The 18,074-nt window shown below is 41.7% G+C and overlaps 1 protein-coding gene across 1 annotated transcript in view; it reads right to left on the minus strand.

Moving 5' to 3' along the window:
• The window catches only part of LRP1B (LDL receptor related protein 1B), a 1,021,752-nt gene that overhangs the window by 228,630 nt on the left and 775,048 nt on the right, over positions 1 to 18,074 (minus strand). Inside the window, exons 54-56 of the mRNA XM_034786032.1 lie at positions 17,099 to 17,239; positions 14,285 to 14,472; positions 5,100 to 5,283 (exon numbers count right to left, since the gene is read on the minus strand). Coding sequence (XP_034641923.1) covers positions 5,100 to 5,283; positions 14,285 to 14,472; positions 17,099 to 17,239 — 513 coding nt within the window. The remainder of the gene's footprint in view (positions 1 to 5,099; positions 5,284 to 14,284; positions 14,473 to 17,098; positions 17,240 to 18,074) is intronic.

Below are 18,074 nucleotides of genomic sequence, written 5' to 3' on the forward strand. Positions count from 1 at the left end.
TTGTCATTGACCTGGACCTGAGGTCATTGGAAAGGGGAGCTACAGATAGGTACCTGTTCTTCGAAAGATAAGCGCTGGTTGTTCTGTCATCGAGGTTTGTTCCTATAAAAATTATGCATTGAGTGGGTTGTAACTGAGATTTCTCCAAATTAATTTCAGGCCCAGATGAGATCACTAGGACATGTTTTGGATCTGGTCACTTGATGGAGTAGTCCTATCTCCTAGAGCTGGAAGGGACCTTGAAAGGTCATCAAGTCCAGCCCTGTGTCTTCACTAGCGGGACCAAGTACTGATTTTGCCTCAGATCCCTAAGTGGCCCCTTCCAGGATTGAACTCATAACCCTGGGTTTAGCAGGCCAATGCTCAAACCACTGAGTTATCCCTCTCCTACCTACTCCAGTCAATTATTCAGGTAAGGAAATAGTTGAATGCCCAAATGATGGAGGTGAAGAGTGAAGACCCTAGGGGCTGTTGACAAATTTAAAGGGAGCACTGTGTACTAATAGTGGTTGGTGCCTACCACAAAACAAAGGTACTTCCTGTGGGAGGGATGTATCACCGCATAGAAGTACACATTTTGTAAATTGAGGGAAACATACCAATCTCCTCTTTCCAGGGAAGGGATACTAGAAGAGAAGTTAACCATCCCAAACTTGATCTTTCTGATCTCATAGTTTAGCTTTCTAAAGGTCTACAATGGGACAGAGGCCCCCAGTTTCCTTTGGGACCAAGAAGTACAAGGGAAAAAAGCCTTTTCCTCTGTGTTGGTAAGGAACTTCCTCTCTCTCTCCCAATTAAGTGAAGAAAGTAAATAAGGAAGTGTTATTTACCCCTGCTCATAACACAAAAACTAGGGGTCATCAAATGAAATTAATAGGCAGCAAGTTTAAAAAAAACAAAAGGAAGTATTTTTTCACACAATGCACAGTCAAACTGTGGAACTCCTTGCCAAAGGATGTTGTGAAGGTCAAGACTATAACAGCGTTCAAAAAAGAACTAGATAAATTCATGGAGGATAGGTCCATCATTGGCTATTATCCATGATGGACAGGGATGGTGTCCTTAGCCTCTATTTGCCAAAAGCTGGGAATGGCCAACAGGGGATGGATCATTTGATGATTACCTATTCTGTTCATTCCCTCTGAGACACTGGCATTGGCCACTATCAAAAAGACAAGATACTGGGCTAGATGGACCTTTGGTCTGACCCAGTATGGCCGTTCTAATGTTCTTACATAATTCTAGAAGAGACCATAGTTCTTGAGGTTGCACAGTCTCATGAGAGGGGTCTATTAAAAGGGAGGGGAAAGGGGGGATGGGAAAAGAAAGGGAAATTAATTGGATAACATATTCCTCTTTTACTGTGCTAAGTACCCACTTGTCTGATGTGATGTTTTCCCAAGCACGGTAAAAAAAGCGATAAGCATATCTCAAAGGAAGGAGATAGCATTGACACATTGTCCATTACCAAAAAGTCAAAATGACTGCTTTGACGTCGTAGACATCTGGTGAGAAGGTGAAGATGGCTAGCAACATTTAGGAGGTCTTGACCTCTTCTTGGGAGGGATATTGTGGACTCTGTTGGAAAGAGGGTGTATAAAAATACTGTGACCTAACTAGGTTCCTTTTTGTAGCTGGAGTGTAAACTCTTAAAGAGTGAAGAGGTGCATGGTATCACCTGTTTTTGTAGAAAATTGTTAACACCCTTCAGATGGTAAGTCCTCTCTTGTGATGTGCATGCTCCTTTGGGATGCCTGAAGCCTGCAGCCAGGAAGTATTTCATATAGAGACTGCACTGGCCATGGAGCATGAGGCAGTAGCAGCGGCTCTATTGCTACCTGAAGGGATGTTCACACTATAAGATGTCCCTCAGACACTAATGCTAAAAACTGGTCACAAAATTCCTCTGACAGTTTATCAGAGAACTTGGAAATAGCAGAGAAATTAATAAAGTTATACTTAGTTAAAAAAGCCTGGCAACTGGCTTTTGTAGTGTAGTGGTGGAATAGACTTTACAGCTGTATAAATCTAGCTTCTTAAGCTTCATATCTTTTGGAGTGGACTTAGGATGGTTTTGGCAAGGCTGCTCATTACCACGTCCTACTACCAGAGAATCAGGAACTGGATGAGTAAAGAAATGCTCAAACCCTTGCTGAGGAGCCTGGAATAGAGGCTAGAGTCTGTCAAAGAGTTGTTGCAGGCTCTGACAAGGCCTCATTAATGGGAAAGCCAAATTTTCCAAGAGTAGACGTCTGCAAAATATCCAGGAGAGTGTTCAGATTTTCCTTCACAATCTCCACCTGCACTCCCAGAGAAGTAACCATCCTTCTCATGAAATCCCGGAAGACTTTAAAATCTTCCGGGTCGGAGTGAGTGGGAGAGAAGTTGATTCCAGGGTAACAGCATCATCTGGTGAGGAAGAAGGAATGTGAGAAGGGGCAATAAAGGCTTTTTAGTAATTCACTCTCCTCCATGTCAGGTTCCATGAGAGCGGGTTGAGGAATAGGCGCAGGATACTGAAAAGATGTCTCATGCACTGAAAGTGAGGGGAGACATTCTCCCAGGAAGTGAATGAGATGGGGATCTAAAATCCCTTGGTGCAGCCCAAGACCAATATGGCCATGGAGGATATTGCATGGTCATACCCCATCAGTGGTGGGGGACCCCAAGCTGCAACTTTCCTGCATGAGAACCAGTCTTGATCCTTAGACCTGATAATAGAAGATCTATAGGGAGAGCTGAAGAATCTTGGAGGACAGACAGGTCCTTCCCCTTCTGAGCCCATAGAAGATACATAAGCCTCTTCATGGTAGTGGGTAGCTGTTCCCATAGGTGTTCTTATGCCTAATGTGTGGGATACATACCAGGGTCAATAAAAGATGCAGGTTGGAGTGGCTGAAAAGCTGATGAAGAGGTTGGTACCAGCGGTGCTGGAATAGACACTGTGTGTGTTGTCAGTGCATCAGTGGAGCTGAATGGATAGTCAGTGCTGGTTGCATCATTGGTGCCAGGCATGTCGATGGTGCCAAGTGAGATATCGGTGCTGGGTGCACTGGCAGAGGGGATCGTGTAGTCAGTATCAGTTAGGTAAATATCAGAGCCAGCTGCAGTAGAGAGAGTCAGGCAGGGAAAAACAAAGAAGTTCCCTTGCTGCTAGGAAGGCCTGAAGAGTAGAAGACACTTCAGTTGAATGTATTAGTTCTGACAGTGCCAACAATATTGGAGGGTCCAGAGACCAATGGGAAGGCCCTGGAACAAGTGAAGACACTGGCCTCAGCGGCCCACATGGAGCCGGAGTCAACAGTACTACCTCTGATGGAACAAGTGAGCACTTCGATTTGTGAGGTTTCAAACCAGTACCAGAGGATTTACCAGATGAGAGTTTGGGAGAAGACCGAGACTTAGAGGTCTTGTCAGAGTCTGAATGTTGAGATCTCTTCAACCTAGATAGAGAAGAGGAAGCATGACATTCATTCCCAGATTTATGTTTGGAGTCAGAAAAATCTAGAGGAGTACTCTGACTTGATCCAGAGTCCCCGGGGTCATGACTGGGACTCGGCTCTGATGCAGGTTATGTCACCTCCTTCAAGAGATGATCGTTAAGGTAACAGTCTCTCTAATTCTTAGTGTGGATAGGAAAGGAGGTACAAATAAGACATTTGACCCTCCCATTTCCCTCACCCAAACAAATCAGACAACTCTTGTGCCTAGCCATAAAACCTGAGAATCTTTTCATAATAAATTCTCCAGGTACTAATAAAAGTATAACTAAAATAACCACACTGTACTCAATAGCATCTGGAAAAGCCTCTCACAGGCTGGGAATGACTCTTACCACAGCCAGCCTTGCTCCAACATGAACAGCTGCCAATTTAAGTTTGAGAAGTTTGTCATTAACACTTTGAAATCTTTACATATTTCAGCTCCAGAATGAATCTTGGATCCTACCCCCTCCTATTCAAGGCTCCACTCCTTCCTCTCATCTGACTGCTCTTTGTCCTGTAAATGTGCATGTGCCCTATAAGGTAAGGGATAGGAGACAAGAAAATCAGATCCCGTCTCTCAACTCTGCTTCTTCAGCTTCCTCTCCCATTATTCATGGAAGCTGCAGGGACAAGAGTCTCACAGATACAGGGAGTCAGAACTTCCTGTCACTGAGGCAGAAAGTGACCTACTGTTGGAAAACCAGGCCTGCAGGGAGTGCAGGCAGGTCAAGAACAGGAGCATCTCTGCCTGCGAGGGAGATGAGGATTTCCAACACTTTCGGAGGAGTCCAGCAGAAGAGGAATGGAGTGTGTTCTGTTTGTGCATGGGAGATGGTTTGTAACTGGTAGAGTCCCATACTTCTAATTCTCCGTCCTTGACCTCCTGTTCCTCAGATAACTGACACCATGTAATCCTGACAGTTGAAATAAGTCAGGAAAGAACAAATATAGGACATGGAGAGAGATAATTAAGCTAAGTTCTTATATATATTTACTATGCATACCATTTCAAATAGTCCATTTTGCACTATGGCAGGAGATAATGCATTGTTTTCTTTACAATAAGAACCGTGAACTAGACATTTTTAATGCAAAGATCAGAAACACCATATAATTTTCTTTTAGCCTCTTTTTCCCCCATGATTAACTTTTTATGCAGGCTTAATGCACTGGGTGATTGTATGCTGAAGTGTCAGCAAGTTATTCTAAAAATGAAAATAAATAAAATAAAAAAATAATGCATCAGCAGCAGGCTTTTTAATATTGCACATTACATTTTTTACTATTACCATGTGACTGAGCAGCAGGCAATATAAAGTGATTTTTTTTCTGCTTCTGAAATTTCCCAGTGCTTAGTGCACACTTAATAATTCACAGTATCATAATGCACTGTAATTATCCACATAGAATCCTGTGTGTGGAATACACAATAAAAGTAGAAATTATTCTCACATCCAGACACCTTGCACTGAATTCAGATTTCTGTTTCTGACTGAAAAGGATGCTTTAAACCATCTTTCTAGTCATTACAAAGGCTGAAACACCACAGATTTCAGAATTCAAGCTTTTCACAAATAATTTTGGATATATTTGTGCATAAATAAAATGTGATACCTGAAAGAGATTTACAGCCATTGAGGTTATCAGGTTGTGTTTCATACCCATCTGCACATAAGCATTTGTAAGTTCCATATGTATTGATGCATTGCTGGCTACAGGGAAAGCCAGAGGAACATTCATCAATGTCTACACATGTTTTGCCATCATCCTTGAGCCGGAATCCAGGCCAGCATTTGCACTGGGAAAGAAAAAAAGAACTCATTTTTTATTATTGTTGGTGTCTTTCTGTTTGGCATAAACTTACTAAGAATGGCTTAAAAACAGAAATCAAAGACAGAGTAGTCTGGTACCACCAATCTTTCAAAATGACAACTTTAAAATAATCTTTTTTAACCAACTGTTTTAATTTCATTTAACTTTCTATGTAACAGGAATTTATCAAATGGCACATTAGAGATGTTTGTTGGAGAATTGTCCTACTGAAGTGAAACTAGCAGAATTTGCTTTTTCTACAGTTTAACAAAATGTTAGGCCTTCCTCCCTTTCTACTCGACTATGACCATATAAAGAAAATACGGTTACTTACCCTAGTACTGTGGTTATTAAAAATGTCCTTGTGATTGGATTCTTTTGGTAAGCAATGTCCGTTTGGGCTGAGACTGTACCATAGGAGCCTTTGTGTTCCCCATTTCCACACTGCCCAAAAAGATCAAGGACGAACTGCATCCAACTGTCCTCCAATTCCTTCACCAACACAACATCAGGATTCCGTAGCAGCAGGGAAGGAGGGTGGGTCATGGAATGCATGTTAACACCACATCTCAAAGAAACAGTTACCATAGGGTAAGTAACTTATCTTTCTTCTTTGACTGACTGTTCCCATGCATTTCACTTCTGGTGACTTGTAAGCAGTGACCCCATAGACAGGAGGCTCATGCTCAGTGTCTATTTAAATAGTGATTGCAGGTCAGCTATGTCAAAGCAAGCTTGTGATCTTGATGTCTTGCATAGGAAATAGCGTTTTGTGAAAATATGGACTAATCCCCATGTAACTAACCTTCAAATATCAGAAACCGGTCAGCTTCCTAAGGAAGGTGCAGAAGCTGCCTGTGATGTAGAATAGAACCTGGATGGAAGGATCTAATCTAGCTCACTCACAGCACGATACGATGTAATTAGATATCCATTTAGAGAGTTTCTGGGTTGATATTGTCAGACCTTTAATCCTATCTGCAGACTCAACAAATAGTCTAGGGAAGCTCTTGCATGGTTTTGTCCTATCCAGGTAAAGTGAAAGAGCCCTAATTACATTGAGTGTGGGGGGCTTGGCTTCCCCCTGCTTGAAGTATGGTTTAGGAAAGAAAACTGGCAGATGAATTATCTGATTCAAATGAAAGTCAAATTATCTTTGGTAAAAACTTCAGTTGAGGCTTAAGAGCCACCTTATACATACAGAACACTGTGTTAGGCATACCAGCCATAAATATCATATTGTTGAAGGCAGGACCCATTAACCCAGATAAGACTATATTTAGATTCCAGGAAGGAAGGGGGTCAAAGAATGTGGGAAACACATGAATCAGGCTCTTTAGAAATCTAGCAATTATAGGGTGGGAAAAAATGATGTGACCTTGGATGGGGCAAAGGTAAGGTGTTACTGATACTAAGTTTACTCTTACAGAGTACTTTAGAGATAAAAGGGTAGTCAGGAATTAGGGTATCTGAAGGAGACAGATAGTGTTGTGTGCCCAAATAAAGAATCAATTTTACTTGGCTGCAGAGAATCCTTCCTGTTGGTTGACATAACACATCGGTGTTGTGTTGTCAGTCAGGATCTGGCCCATTAGTCCACATAACACAGGAAGAGACACTGTGGAGGCTAGTTTTTTATACAAAGGACAATCTCTTCTACAGTTTAGAGGCCTTGGGTCTGAAGATGGTCCAGATGAGCTCCCTACCTAAGCATGGAAGCATCTGTCACCAGTATCTTGGTGAAAAGAGGTGGAGAAAATGGTACTACTTTGCAAACCTTGAGAGGGTGTTTCCACCAATTTAACAATGAGAGTACTTCTCAAGGGACTTGCATCCTCATGTCTAATGTTTGTTGGGTAAATATACATATTTCAACCACCCTTGCATGTAGCATAAGTGAAGTCTGGCATGCTGTGTGACAGATGTGCAGAAGACCACATGACCGAGAAGTCTGAGACATGTGCCAGCAATGCCCCTCTACCATGTACATTGGCCAAACTGGACAGTCTCTACGCAAAAGAATTAATGGACACAAATCTGACATCAGGAATCATAATACTCAAAAAACAGTGGGAGAACACTTTAACCTGTCTGTTTTTTTTTCTCTTACTTAATTGGCCTCTCAGAGTTGGTAAGACAACTCCCACCTGTTCATGCTCTCTGTATGTGTGTGTATATATATCTCCTCAATATATGTTCCATTCTATGCATCTGAAGAAGTGGGATGTAGCCCACGAAAGCTTAGGCTCAAATAAATTTGTTAGTCTCTAAGGTGCCACAAGTACTCCTCAAAAGCAAGAGAGGGTCCTGTGGCACCTTTAAGACTAAGAGAAGTATTGGAGCATAAGCTTTCGTGGGTGAATGCCCACTTCATCAGACGCCTGGACCCTCTGTTGCTTTTTACAGGTTCAGACTAACGCGGCTACCTCTCTGATACAAGTACTCCTGTTCTGTTTATGTAAAAGCAAGCATCTTATAAATTGAGAACCATGAACCAGTCCCGGGAAGCTAAATATGGGATTATACAGGATAGAGTTGCTATGCTGAATTTAAAATCGTGGATGAAGGTGTTGAATCGTCTCTAATCCAGGTTAGGCAATAGCCCCCGCCCACCCACACACCTTCTTTTGCAGAATTAGAAAATAATGAATAAAATACTTCCCTCTGAATTCCAGAGTGCAGCTGGGCAGATGATGACTATTCTGTTTCACGGCAATTTTAATATTTCAAAACTGTTTTTTTGTTCCACATTGTAAAATAGTCCAAAACCTTTCAAACATTTTTGCACAAAAGGAATTTTGTCAAACTGTTCATTTTCAGATAGGAACCTGAGAATTTAAATACGGGACAGACACATGTGTGTGGTTAGGGCACTGGACTGGGATTTGTGAGATCCGATTTGAGTCTTTGATATGCCTGATTCAGAACAGTTTTTTTCATCCCAGGCCAGTGCCCTGACCATCAGGTTATATCAGGGGTCGTCAACGTTCGGCACGCGGCTCACCAGGGTAAGCACCCTAGCGGGCCGAGCCAGTTTATTTACCTGCTGACGCGGCAGGTTTGGCCAATCATGGCCCCCACTCGCCGCGGTTCGCCATCCCGGGCCAATGGGGGCAGCGGGAAATGGCGCGGGCCGAGGGATGTGCTGTCCGCAGCTTCCCGCCGCCCCCATTGGCCCGGGACTGTGAACCGCAGCCAGTGGGGGCCGCAATCAGCCGAACTTGCCGCGTCAGCAGGTAAATAAACTGGCCCGGCCCGCTAGGGTGCTTACCCTGGCGAGCCACGTGCCGAACGTTGCCGACCCCTGGGTTATATAATGTGAGACTCTCTCTCTCAAACTTCATCCATACATTTCTGTGACACATTTTGGCTTTGCCAAACAGCATTTTTTGATGAAAATTCAGCTATTCAAAAATGTTTTTTACCAGCTTTACTCCAGAGGCACTTTTTCTATTGCTCCAAGATTTAGAAGCAAATCCTCTTCTTGCTGTAATAGTCTCTCATAAGGAGTCCCTGAAGAGGTACAGGGAATATGTGAGAATCAGAAGGCTGTGAAATTGAAAGGAACACCCCGCTAAGACCTACTGGTCTGAGATGGTGTGATTCCAGGCTCCTGAAAATAAAAAAAGGCAATTGCCAAAGGGGATGGGGAAGGGAAACGGCTCTCAACTGTAGCATCAACTGTGCTACCTAGAGTTGGACTCAGGATGAGTGGTTGTATAGAAAGTGGCAGAGGGTCTCCATTGATGAAATCTGCTTTTTTTCTGGGTGATGCAGAGGGTCTTATCTAATGGAAGGGAAAAGGCCTCTGCCTGGAAAGAGGTCTAGCCTGTTTTCTCCTAGGTACTGGCATATAGGTGCCCAAGAGGTAAAAAGTAGCTTGTAAATTCTTTAGCGCGTGCAAGACTTCATTAATCTTCATATTGAACAGGTCACAGCCTTCAAATATGAGGTCCTCAATCACTGTCTGTACCTTCTTTGGTGTTTCTGCAGCCTGCAAACATGAAGCCCATGGACGTGGCCATTGATTGTGCTGCCATGTCTGATGCATCTAATGCCACCTGAATAGAAGTGCAGGCCACTTGCTGACCCCCGATAATAACAGTTTTCAATTCTTCCCTGTTGTGTTGAGTGTAGGTTTTTTTTAAACAAGTATGATATCTTGTCCCAATTTAGATATTTACATTAGGGCCTACTAATTAGCAATGAACATCTGGAAATGCAGAAGTATAGTTCTTCCTGCTGAATAAATCTAATTTTTTTGGATCCTTGTCTCTTGGGGTTGTTTTCAGTGGCTCTTGTTGTCTGGATTCCTAATGAATAGCAGCTGCTACCAAGGATCCTGGGAGTAGGTGAGTGTAGGAATACTCAAAGCCAGCTAAAGATAGATGATAGTATCAGTCTGCCACAGATAGAGGAGTCTGCCAAAGGTGTTTTGCTGGCACTAATAGCCCCCCCATAACTGGAATGGATAATCTTCCAGGCACTGATGTGTGTACAATGTCAACCAGCCTGGGCAACTCTCCCGGCACTACTTCCACAGGGATTTCCAGGGTATTTGCCAGTTGGCACAGAAGTTCTTGCAATATCTTGTAAACATCTGGCTGACTAGAAGTAGTGGGTACTACTGCCTCATCTGGGGAGGAGGAGGAGATAGCTGCTGGAATTATCTGTTCCTCAGTTTGCAGGTGTTGATCTTCACTTTCCTGCTTTTCTTGCTGAACCGTGTGAGTGAGCGTCACCTATGCCTCTTGAATAACCCTACGGGATTTTGCATAGAGGAAGGTCTAGGTAAAGGTTGGTTTTCTTGCTGGCTGCATGCCCCAAGAAGCCCAGTAGGGCCATGATTTAACATTATAGGAGTAAGGGACTGTGGGCATTGGGGGGATGTACCATGATGAGTACTTTTCCTTAGATCCCCTATGCCCATGCCTATAGTATTGGGTCCAAAACCCTGCCCAACCAAGAGAGGTCTTATGAATGGGACTGAGGTGAGTGAGTAGAGGATGCCTCCCTGCTGGGTGGAAGAAATGGAATACTTCTCCTCTATAGGCAGGGGTCCCAGGCGAACTACAGTGTCACTCACAGTTGATGCTGAAGAGGTGCTTGGTACTGTAATGGTGGAAGCAGTCAGTATTATAGACAGCACTTTATGATACACTAGTATACAATAGTAGAGACTCATGCTGTGCAGTCACCTTACAAAGTTCAGTGTTGACAAGGTTGGTGCTGAGAGCAAGTGTACTGGGATTATGGGTTCTGGGTCTATCAGCACTGGGTGTACTGATGTCAGTACTGAGGGGTCAGGAACAAGGAAGGTAGAGAGCACTGCTCGAGACAGTACTATTGCTTGGTGACCAGGCTCTGTCAGGGTGTCAGAGTTACATGATTTAGGCTGTGAACTACTATTTATTGAGCACCTTCAGGTGATCTATGCCCCTTTTTACTAGGACGTGAGGAAGTTGACCTGGATTTATGCTCTTTAAAGGAATGGTGTTTCTTCGTACCATTTTAGCTCACTGGATGGAAGAGGACTTAGCTGATTTGCCAGTCTTTGATCAGAAAGCCTGGGAATTTAGACTTGAATCACAGCTCGCAGAAACACTTAGGGATGAAGACTGTTCAGGCCTGGTTGAGTCTTTTACTCAGGATCTGAGGAGGCTCTCTTCAAGTTTTCCAGGAATAATAGTTCACATTAAGCTTTTCTCATCTTTTGAGTTATTTTCAATAAGAAATGAGATATGGAACACCTATTGGGGATATGTCCTTCCTGAGGCAAAATACAAAATGCACTTTGAGTGCCTACCATGCAGCAAAATCGTCACAACACAAGAAAGTTTCTAACCATCAGAGGAGTGAAGTTCTGGAACAGCCTTCCAAGGGGAGCAGTGGGGGCAAAAGACATGTCTGGCTTCAAGACTAAGCTTGATAAGTTTATGGAGGGGATGTTATGATGGGATAGCCTAATTTTGTCAATTAATTGATCTTTGACTATTAGTGGTAAATATGCCCAATGGCCTGAGATGGGTTGTTAGATGGGGTGGGTTACTACAGAGAATTCTTTCCTGGGTGTCTGGCTGGTGGGTTTTGCCCACATGGTCAGGGTTTAGCTGATTGCCATATCTGGGATTGGGAAGGAATTTTCCTCCAGTGCAGATTGGCAGAGGCCCTGGGGGTTTTTCACCTTCCTCTGCAGCATGGGGCATGGGTCACTGGAGGATTCTCTGCACCTTGAAGTCTTTAAACCACGATCTGAGGACTTCAATAGCTCAGACATAGGTTAGAGGTTTGTTACAGGAGTGGGTGTGTGAGATTCTGTGGCCTGCGTTGTGCAGAAGGTCAGACTAGATGATCATAATGGTCCCTTCTGACCTTAAAGTCTATGATTCTATGATAAGGGTAAATTTTGAAGCCCAGGGACTTTGCTTCAGACCCAAAGGCTGTTCCAGAAAGCCTTGCATAAGTCAGGGACGTATACCTGACAATTACGCAAAAAAAAAAAAAGCTTGCGGAACTTATGGAACTTTTTCTGTAAGTGTGGGTTTGCATAAGTTGGGTTTGCATAACCTGGGGAGCATCGGTATAAACTGCTGCTCAGCCCCTGCTTGAGGGCCTGAGCCTTAACTCTTTACTGCCCCGCCCTGATCAGGGCCTGGGCTAGTTATCTGTTAATTGTTACCTGTGTGCACTCAGGCCCCTGCCGGATGGCTTGAGCCAGGGCTCCTGTGGCCTGACTGATTCCACAAGGGGCCGTGCAAGGACTAAGGGGGACGGTGTGGTTCCCCACCGCCCCGGAGAGGGACGAACCCTGACGCACCCTCTCTACACCAGCTAATGACAATGACTCCTCTGAAAGGAGGAACAGATCTCCACAATCCCCTTAACAGAAAAAGTGAGATTTAATAGGAGCAACACCTCTTCCTGGCATGGAGATGTAGCCACTGCCTCCTTTTCCCTCCTCTTCCAACTGGGGGTTGCCATCTCTCCCCTTGTGATTTTTTCATTAGCTTTCTAGCAAAAAAAAGTCTTCTACATTTTAAGGTAAAACATAACTGTCCAAACAAAGAATCCTTTAACCCTCAGTTGGCCTTTACTGGGACACAATTTCCTTCAACCCAACCCCAGGTTCAACAGTTTATCAGCAACAAATGTTTCCTTTTCTACTCAGTGCAGTGGTTTCTGCACCATCACTCTAGGTTGCAATGCAGAGGTGTCAGGAAGCCCTCTACCTTGGACCCCAACTCCTTGACTCTAATAAGTGAACCAGCTCTCTACTTCAGAAACCAAGTGCGACTTCAGACTCCAGGGCTACTTCTGCAATTGACTGGTTTGCCTTTTAGGTCCTCACAATACCACCTTCTCAGGCAGTCCTACACTGCTTCTTCCTACCTAGGCCTTCCCCAGGACTCATTGGGTTAAACTGTTGCTCTTCCCCAGGGCTTTCCCAGATCACCTTTGAAGAGGCTAGCCTCAGGTCTTCTCCACCCTTAGTCTCACCCTACTGAGTGCAGACTGCCTCTATGGATAGGTGCTACTTGCTTTCCTTTAAATCACATGACCCTTCACAGTCATGTGCTCCCCAAATTCTCAGTCCCATGATTTGGGAGGTAAACCTGGCACAGGTGAAACTTAGTTCTAACTCCCTTAAAGGGGCCAGCTTATTCTGTGACATGAGACTTCCCTGCCAGAAAATATCCTTTGATGCCTCAGGCTTATCACTATAAACTTCATGTCACGTGGCAAGCACTTCCCAAGTTGTGGAGAGGTGGCTAACTGTATTTAGCAGATCCCCAGAGATTAAAAATTAGAATTTTCAGGTGGCCAAGAGTCTTCCAGTTTTGAACTCCATTCTCTTGTTCATGTGTGAAATCACATATGACATAATCTGCTTGAATACTGTAGCCATGTCTGCCACAGTGACAGGAAAATGATTCCTGTGACTAAAACAATAGACCGAAGATCCCTCCTCCAACCCCAGAAAAGTAGCCTGGCCATTCAATGGCAGATTTTCTTTTCCAGAAGGAGTTGGAGGTGCTCTAGAATTCCTTAGTTGATTCACAGAACCGAAGTCTACCTTATGAGTGGCCCCAAGTTTGCAGTTCAACAGGAGCCGATTCAGGTAGAAAAGAACCTACCATCCACGGAAAAGGGGATGAAACTAATTCAATAAGGCAGGCTTGTCATTATAAAACAAGAGGTAAAAAACACTAGGGAATCCATTCAAATGTTAAACAATCATTTTGAAGGTACAAAGGTCCAGGTGGAGTCCCACCATCAGGGAAAGAGTGAAGAATTTCTTGGAATTTGGGCCAAAACAACATTCAACCAATGGGTCTTAGACATGGAAGTATAAAGATATATAATTAAGTTTGTTATCATATGCTCCAGCATCTTCATTCTATTAATGAGCAAAATGCATGAGCAAAGTTGCATGGACACAACTGGAGGGCACATTTTGAAATTTTGTCCATTAACAGTGCATTGTTCAATTTTTCTTTGTTAATTGAGTCACTATTTCAATCAACTTGGGAAAAGTTTACTATTTGTATTAATTACTATTGGAGACATTGTCTTATAAGCAACTCTCTCAGATCATTTGTATTTTTCGTACATCAGCTTGATTTGTTTGGGGTTTTTTAAGTGCTGTATCTTTAGACTTTTGTTATTGTAGGTTCATCTTCATCACCTTTCAAGTAAAATATTCATGGATTAGTTTTTACAAATACATAGAAATAAATGTTGAAATTACTTAATGTACATCTTCCCATTCATTATAAATTGAATTTAAGCTCCTACTTTTTACACAACTGATGGTCATTTGCATACCTCATATATTGATTTGCATAGGTTTGTGATTTTGATTAGGTTACTTGTTTAAAAGCTAGTACTGCATTCTGAAGTTCTACTACATGGTTATGTGGTTTAAACAATCATAGTTAAGGATTAAGAACTTATATTATACTATATTACACACCATGACTACCAACCTTGTACCCAACAGGAAGATCCTGACAATCTTGAGAACAGCCACTGACTTTCTTACTCAAGCATTCATTGATATGACAGTTTCTCTCATCAGATCCATCACCACAATCCTCTTTATTGTCACAGACATCTATTTGAGGAATGCACTTGCCATTTTTGCAAATGAAAAAAGAACTGTTGCATGACTGTTCTGGAAAAAATAAAATAAAATAAAACAAATGAAGAGTATGTCAGTGGTTCTCATACTTTTCCCATAGTGTGACCCAGCTCTAATAGATATTTTTCATGGACCAACTCCAATCTGTGGGGTCCAGATTTTCTGTTTGTGACTGATCTCATAAGATTGCTTGTATGACTACAGTAATTGCTTATATGAAAAAGTTATATGTGTAAATTTTACTTTAGTTTTAGGTATCTATATTAAGATAAGTGTTTACTCCTTTCTGAAAAAAGTTAATCATATTGTCTATTCTTCATTTCATCTTCCCCTTCCATCAGTTTGGTTTTGCTTAACAAGAAATAATGAGAAGAGCAAGCATCATGCAGCATCACTTCTCTGCAGTCCACCAGTGAAAAAGCCATAAACTGTATATTGGAAACCATGCACAAGGGGGAAAAAAGCTATAGTCCAGGAAATTAACTGCCCTCTGTATATTAAAAATATTATACTTTATATAATCTTCTGGGGAAAACACTGGAAAAAAATCATAATACATTTGATTATTTTTTGGTAGCAATGGAGAACTGTCATAGTAAAATCCTCTAATAGGGTAATTCCCCCCCCCCCACAAAAAAAAAAAAAAAAAACTGGCTATCTAAAGCCTAATTTGGAAAATGTAACAGGAAAATTAGATGATTCAGGAGCATCCAGACATGTGATAACTTAACTGTGTACCACAAAAGCTAAGAAAATATGAAAAATAACTATGATGCAAGATACACAAAATTGAGGAGGTACTGACAGGCATATAGGGAGCACTAATAAGATTTGTCACTAGCGTCCAAGTCATATGCCTTTAAAAAGTAATACATATTCAACTACAGAACTTAAGAATGGCCATATTGGGTCAGACCAATGGTCCATCTAGCTTGGCACCACTTCCAGCAGTGGCCAGTGCTAGATGCATCAGAGGGAATGAGCAGAAGAGGGCAATTACTGAGTGATCCATTCCCTGTCATCCAATCCCAGATTCTGGCAGTCAGAGGTTTAGGGACACCAAGAGCATGGTGTTGCATCCCTGACCATCATGGCTATCTTCCATGAATTTATCTAATTATTTTCTGAACCCAATTATACTTTTGGCCTTCACGGCATCCCCTCACAATGGGTTGACTGTGCATTGTATGAAGAAGCACTTCCTTATGTTTGTTTTAAACCTGCACCCTATTAATTTCATTGGGTGACCCCTAGTTCTTGTGTTATGTGAAGGAGTAAATTACACTGCCTTATTCACTTTCTCCACACCATTCATGATTTTATAGACCTGCATATTATCCCCCTTAGTCATCTCTCTTCCAAACTGAGCAGTCTCAGTCCTTTTAATCTCTTCACATAGAAGCTGTTCCTTATACCTATTTATTTGTGCTTGCCCTTCTCTGTACTTTTTCCAATTCTAATATATCTTTTTTGAGATGGGATGACCAAAACTGCATGCAGCACTCAAGGTGTGGGAGTACCATGGCTTTATATAGTGGCATTATGATATTTTCTATTTCTTTCCTAACAATTCCTAACATTTTGGACTGTTGCTGCACACTGAGCAGATGTTTTCAGAGAACTATACATGATGACTGCAAGATCTCTTTCTTCAGTGGTAACAGCTAATTTAGACCTCATCATTTTATATGTATAATTGGGATTATTTTTTTTCCAATGTGCACTACTCTACACTTATTATAGAATTTCATCTGTCATTTTATCACCCAGTCACCCAGTTTAGTGAGATCTCATTGTTACTTTTTGCAGTCAGCTTTGTACTGACTAATTTTTTATTGTCTGCAAATTTTAACTCCTCATTGTTCATCCTCTTTCCAGATCATTTGTGAATATGTTGAACAGCACAGGTCCCAATACAGATCTGTGTGGGACCCCGATATTTACCTCTTTCCATTTGAAAACTGACCATTTATTCCTACCCTTTGTTTCCTATCTTTTAACCAGTTACTGATCCATGAGAGGACTTCCCTCTTATCCCATGAGTCCCTACTTTGCTTAAGAGCCTTTGGTGAGGGACCTTGTCAAAGGCTTTCTGAAAGTTCAAGTACACTAGATCGACTGGATCACCCTTGTCCACATGCTTGTTGACCCCCTCACAGAATTCTAATAGATTGGTGAGGCATGATTTCCCTTTACAAAAGCCATGCTGACTCTTCCTCAAGTTATTATGTCTGATAAACTTAACTATAGTAAAGGACAAAATTATCAGCCTGTACTGAAGTTAAGCTTACCTGCCTGTAATTGCCAGGATCACCACTGGAACTCTTTTAAAAAATGTGGTTACATTAGATATCCTTCAGTCACCTAATACAGATGTCTATACTAGCTGGAAACACATGTGTAAACAAACTACAAGCTACCCTGAACCATCTGGTGTGGCCAGCTTTATTTGATCAGTTGAGACTAATCAACTACAGAATTCTTGGCTGTTCAGGACTGACAAATTACAACTCCATCCTCCTCACAGGATGAATGAAGCATTAAAGAGACAGGACTGTACCATACAGTTATTAGGATTATAGTCTTTCTATCTACAATTCTAAATTAAGTTTGTTGGGAAAAATACATATTTGTGATTTAAAAATAAATAAATATGAACCTGAACTTTTGCATTTTATGTTTATAGGAGCTTCATCAGAATGATCTGGGCAGTCAAAGTCCCCATCACATTGCCACTGAGAATTTGAGAGACACCTTCCATCAGCACAACTGAATTCTCCAGGATTACAATGACGATACCCTAGAAACAGAGCAATCAAAGCTTTACTGCTTCATACTTTGCATATGCATATATTTTCACATAATTTCATAACAGAGTCTATACAAGTAAACACATGTATCTCTGTCTCTATAGAGAGAGATACAGAAAGATAAATATGCATATACATGTGCATCTCAAAAGACAGACTCCTTAAAAAGACAAAATCCTCAATGCAGTTCTGGAAGCTGCATAAGATTATTTTATGAGATGCTCAAATAGATTTCTGCCAGAGAAAATCAAAAAGGACACCATCTAGAATTTGCTCCTTAGAAGCGAGTCTCTGCCAGAGTTTAATAAGAAAAATCTACAAATGGCAAAAACTCAAAAATCAAATAAAATTTTTCTTCCCTCACAATTTTAAAACATAAAAGCCGGGGTTTTTTCAGATGGAAAAAAATCACCATTTTGCTGCAAGAAACCAAATCAAATGAATGAAATTCATGTTATTTTCCCAAGTAGCAGAATTTTGCCATTTTTGTACAAAACATGTTTCATTGGAGAAAAAAAAACATAACATTTTATGTTAAGAGTGCATGCATACTCATGAAAATATTAAGCTATGTATGGGAGTAAAAATAAAGTCAAAATTGACCTGCAGCTATTTTTCCTGGCTTTGAATGTTCACATTCCAACAGATTTTTCCAGCAAAAAATAAGATTTTTTAAAGCTCTAAAAATATGACTTACTCTTTCTGAGCAGCAAATCCAAGATGATGGTTGTTTTTGAAGCTTTGTTTCATCTGCATAAATCTTACATGAGCATTAGCAGAAGGAGAAATATAATACCAGCTAACTTTCCTTTAGTTATTCTATGT

The sequence above is a fragment of the Trachemys scripta genome, chromosome 11, assembly GCF_013100865.1.
Source record: "Trachemys scripta elegans isolate TJP31775 chromosome 11, CAS_Tse_1.0, whole genome shotgun sequence".
In the NCBI taxonomy this organism is placed as follows: domain Eukaryota; kingdom Metazoa; phylum Chordata; order Testudines; family Emydidae; genus Trachemys; species Trachemys scripta.